Genomic DNA, 5,098 nt, shown 5'->3' with positions numbered 1-5,098 from the left:
TTTAGATCACATTTTTTTTTTTAAAAAAAAAATTCTTTTGTCCTAAAATTCAGTAACAATCAAACACCATTACCTAAATTGAGACGGCGAAAGTAGTAGTATAGTTAGTACTCCTGTCATCCCAAAATAAATGTCACATTAAGAAAAAAGAAAATTGGCCCAAATAATTGTCATCGAGGGCAAGACAAAAATTGACAAATATTTTCAATTATGTCCTTAACATTAAAAAAATAATTCTTTTTAATATTATTCAATTCTCAAAAACCATCTAATATATAGGGATGAATTAGTAAAATTCAATCGTGTATATCTTAATTTCTAATGTGTGTGATTTTTGTCAAAAACAACACTTATTTTGAGACGAAGTGAATATCATGATACTAAAATCCAAGAAATTAAATGGGGCAGGTGGAAAGGAGAACAATAAGTTGGAGGCTGCTAATGCAAAAATAATAAATGTACCATAAATTTCACTCGTTTTTTCAACTTTTTTTCTTATTCAAAATTTCCACTTTGTTGCATGTGGACTCATAGTCTCCACTCCACCTTCCTCTTCCCTTCCTTTTCTCCTTTCCTTTCCACTACCCCCCCCCCCCCCCCCCACGACGCACCCACAAAACCCCCACCCTACGAAACAAAAGAAGGGAACTCCTCGTGATTTGTGCTCATTTTGAGTAATCCAAATAATTTCTTCTCAGAAAATTGGTGAGTTTTCAGTTTTTTTCTTTTTCTTTTGTGGGTAGCATTTTTTGTGTGATAGAAATGGAGTCTTTTTGGAGTTTTATAGCTTTCTTGACTTATTTTCTTTTGTGGGTAGCATTTTTTGTGATAAAATGGAGTCTTTTTGGAGTTTTATAGCTTTCTTGACTTATTTTCTTTTGTGGGTAGCATTTTTTTGTGATAAAAATGGAGTCTTTTTGTAATTTTACAGCTTTCTTGGCCTTTTTTCTTTTGTGGGTAGCATTTTCTTGTGATAAAAATGGAGTCTTTTTGTAGTTTTCAGCTTTCTTGACTTATTTTCTTTGTGGGTGGGTAGCATTTTTTTTTTGTGATAAAAATGGAATCTTTTTTGTAATTTTACAGCTTTCTCGGCTTTTTCTTTAGTGGATTGCATTTTTTTGTGATAAAAATGGAGTCTTTTTGTAGTTTATTTCTGATCTTGAAGGGTTTTGAGTTTAGAAGTTGTTTGCTTTTGTAAAGGATTTTTATTTTCTTTTTTCCCTTTCTGCTTTTGGAAAGAAATTTGAGTTTATACTCTTTGTACAGTAATTGCCTATTTTGTGTTCTACTCTCCTTGTTGTATTTCTTTAGTTATTTGTTTTAAATTGAATTTTCTTTTTAGTTCTTGTTGTAATTGTTTATTTTGGATTTTGTATGTTGTAAATGTTTCTCTTCATGTTCTTGATTTGGGTTCTGTTTGGTTTAACCGATAGTGATATTAAAGTCACATAAATTGTGCAAAAGAAGAGGAAAAGGAAAAAAAAAGATTTGCTTTACCAAGTTAAAAGGTATAGACTTTAAGATGAGATAATGAAATCTTGGAGTAGAAAGTATAAAAGATTTCTGCTTAGCTGCACCTTTGATTAGGTAAAATTTATAAGGACAAACAGTAATGATGTCAGCAAAGAAATAGTTCCACATTTTTTCCCTTCAAAAGTTGTTGAAGTTTTCATTATGTCATTTTAATTCATATGCTGTTCTAATTTTTCTTTTTCTTTTTTGTGTTGCTTTTTAGCCACAATTAAGTTGCTGGTGGAATTGACTTTTCAGATCATTTTTGAGTATTCCCTTTGATACCAAGATGGTTGCGGAATCTTGGTTTCGCAATTTCTGGAAAAATTCTAAAAAGCTTGAACATGGTGGTCATCAAAAAGTGCTTGTTGGTGTTCTAGCATTTGAAGTTGCAAGTTTAATGTCTAAACTGGTTCATGTATGGCAATCTCTGAGTGATAAACAAGTGGCTCGATTGAGGGATGAGATAATGAACTCGGTTGGTATAAAGAAGCTAATTTCGGATGATGATTCGTATATTGCAAGGATGATATGTACTGAGTTGGTTGAAAACTTGGGACACGTAGCAATTGCTGTTTCTAGGCTTGCGAAAAAATGCAACGACCCGTTCTTGAAAAGTTTCGAGCAAGCCTTCAATGATTTGCTAAAAGTCGGTGCTGATCCGTACGGTTGGCAACTTTCATGGAAGAAGATGGACAAGAAAGTGAAGAAAATGGAACGGTTTATTGTGGTAAATGCGAATTTGTATCAAGAAATGGAGAATCTTTCTGATCTTGAACAGACATTGAGGAGATTGAAAGGAAATGATGATGCAGATAGCATTACTTTAGTTGAATACGAGAAGAAGCTCGCGTGGAAGCGACAAGAAGTGAAGCATCTTAAGGATGTTTCAATTTGGAATCGGACTTATGATTATACAGTCCGACTTTTGGCAAGATCCCTTTTTACTATATTTAGTAGGATAGGGCATGTGTTTGGAGTCGATCCCGTTGTGGATGAGAGGGCTAAAGCATCGAGAGATTTAGATTCCGATCATATCCATCGGAGCCACTCAGTTGCTGCTTATGCCCAATCATCTGTTCACCCATCTGAAAATAGTCTAACTAGATTTTCCTCAGAACCAGTAGAAAACATCCTTGCCAAATCTGGGCCAATTTCAAGCACAAGAAACATGCATATTTCTTATTCGGGTCCCCTAAAAAGTTCAACTTCAACGGCCAGCCCGATTCCCGGAAGACATTCTTCTGCTGGCTTCTATTCCGGTCCTCTGGGAAAGTCAACAACAAAATCTGGGCAGCTCCCTTTGTTGAACAAATCCGGCATGAGGTGGTGGAAATCTCGTGATCGTTCAAATCCCAAACATGCTCGACCGACCTCTGTGGGACCGCTAAAAGGCTGCATTATGATTGGGAACGCTTCTCCTGTGAGTAATTGCCATCTAGATCCGCAATACGGATTTCATTCTGGTTTTCTCAGTTCAATGAAAGGAGCTAATAGTATAGTAAAAGGCCTTTCCGATGGCTATTCTACTTGCTCTTATCTGACAAGTTATAATGCGAAAAAAAGGTTGTTAAACGCTCCTCCAGAAACTCTCGGGGCTGCTGCCTTAGCATTGCATTATTCAAATGTCATTATCGTAATTGAGAAACTTGTAGCATCTCCTCACTTGATCGGACACGATGCAAGAGAAGACCTATACAACATGTTACCGGCTAGTTTAAGAGGAGCCCTCAGGGCGAAATTAAAGCCGTTTGCTAAGAGCTTAACGTCATCGGTTTACGACACGGTTCTTGCTGGAGAATGGAATGAAGCAATGTTGGGGATACTAGAATGGCTCGCTCCGCTTGCTCATAACATGATAAGATGGCAATCTGAACGGAGTTTCGAGCATCAGAATTTCGTGTCCAGAACGAATGTGCTGCTCGTACAAACCCTCTATTATGCAAATCAAGAAAAGACGGAATCAGCAATTACGGAGCTGCTCGTCGGGCTAAACTACATATGGAGGTATGGAAGGGAAGTGAATGCAAAAGCAATAGAGGAATGTGCAAGTGCTAGAATGATGTTTAATGATGATTACTTGGATGAATGAAGGGATTTTGGTCTTTAGCCAGGTTTCTCAGGTGTTGCTGATTCAAGCTACTCAGTGATCGGATTCCATGAGATTCTTTTGTTCGTTAAAAGGCGACGAATACTCTGCAGGAATGTAACTTAAAGCTTCTATAAACATATTCTTTCAGGTCAGTAAGTGATGACCATTTTCCTATTTGGCCCGGAAAAACTTGGTGTCTCATTTGATGAATCAGAGTCCACGCTATAAAATTCAATATCTTGTTATTTGATAAATGTATAGAATTAGCTGAGCTTGTTTTTCTAGCTTTGTAAATTTACATAACAGAACTTTCCTTTAGCATATAAGATAATGAAGGTTTGGCGCAGTTTGTTCTTGATGAATTTATTGGAGCAATTTGCAATATTATGAAGCATGAGATTTTGAGAATTAGTAAAGCCAATTTTGAGCTTGTGGCTACTATGATAGTACATTGGTTCTGATAACTAGACTGCATCCATGTCAATATTTTCTTTCTATAACAGTGGTGTTGGGCCATTTTGTGTGCACCTCAATTATTCAATTGGTAACTGATATCATACACCTCAATTATTCCAATTGAGTAGCTGATACATCATTCTAGCGCATGCATCGGATAACTCTATCAGTCTATCCGCCGAGTAGTTGCAACCTTGTATGAGCATAGCGGATAACTTTATCCACCTACCTCGTACTAGCACATGGATCGGATAACTTTATTACTTTATCCACTTCATGGAGTAGTTGCTACGTCATAAGAGCATATGTATTAGGTAACTCTGTTCACGTACCTTAAACTAATACATACATCACATAACTCTATCGGTTTATGCACCGAGATTTCCATGAGTAGTAGCAGGAGCATAAGTACTAGATAACTTTGTTCACCTATTTTATACTAGCACATACATCGGAAAACTTTATTAGGCTTTAATTGAGTAATGCTCCTCGTATCAACATAAATATTTGATAACGCTTTCCTTGAGTAGCTTCTACCTCGTATTACCACAAGTAACTTTGTCCACCAAAACTTACATAAATGAGAAAAAAAAAAAAAATGGTCAACATTCTCTCTTTTTTTAGTTCTTTTGGGTTTTGGCTCATTAGCACATTACAAAATGACGGAGTTAATATTAAATGTTTCAACCGTCAAGAATTGCTGGCGCCAACTCTTCGTACAGCTGCAGTAGCTTAATATATACTATCCTTAAAAGTATTTTTTATTCAAAGAATTTGTATGCCGACCTTACAATTACATTAGCCGACTTCCACCCTCTGTGAGACTTGACGGTGCTATTGGAGGATGTGGAAAGAGAAAAATCAAGTTGAAATATAAAATATTATGAGAACAAGATAGCAAAATCGAACTCTTACTTGCAGGCGATTTTGCTAGAGAATATCTTTTCCAACGCCAGTACATAAAATATACTTAAGATTGCATAACGTATTGGGTAAATTTCTTACTTTTTCTGCAAGGACAAATCTAGTATTTTTTAT

General features: G+C 36.0%; 1 protein-coding gene across 2 annotated transcripts; it reads left to right on the top strand.

Moving 5' to 3' along the window:
- The first annotated feature begins 546 nt into the window (after positions 1-546).
- LOC132613792 (uncharacterized) lies at positions 547-3,966 on the top strand. Of its 2 annotated transcripts, none has more exons than XM_060328019.1 (2): positions 547-705; positions 1,736-3,966. In XM_060328019.1, exon 2 carries the CDS (start codon positions 1,802-1,804, stop codon positions 3,602-3,604), a length of 1,803 nt encoding a protein of 600 aa, XP_060184002.1. In that variant the 5' UTR covers positions 547-705; positions 1,736-1,801; the 3' UTR covers positions 3,605-3,966. The 2 variants fall into 2 exon arrangements, with proteins under 2 accessions (XP_060184002.1, XP_060184003.1); XM_060328020.1 differs by having other exon boundaries at positions 583-705; positions 1,771-3,966.
- The last annotated feature ends 1,132 nt before the right edge of the window (positions 3,967-5,098 follow it).

The sequence above is a fragment of the Lycium barbarum genome, chromosome 10 (assembly GCF_019175385.1).
Source record: "Lycium barbarum isolate Lr01 chromosome 10, ASM1917538v2, whole genome shotgun sequence".
NCBI classification, from domain to species: Eukaryota; Viridiplantae; Streptophyta; class Magnoliopsida; order Solanales; family Solanaceae; genus Lycium; species Lycium barbarum.
The sequence above is the reverse complement of the archived record's forward strand: the minus strand, read 5'-3'. Positions and strand labels throughout refer to the sequence as shown.

Coding starts and splice junctions, on each gene's coding strand:
- LOC132613792 (XM_060328019.1), top strand. CDS start 1,802: ATGGTTGCGGAATCTTGGTTTCGCAATTTCTGGAAAAATTCTAAAAAG.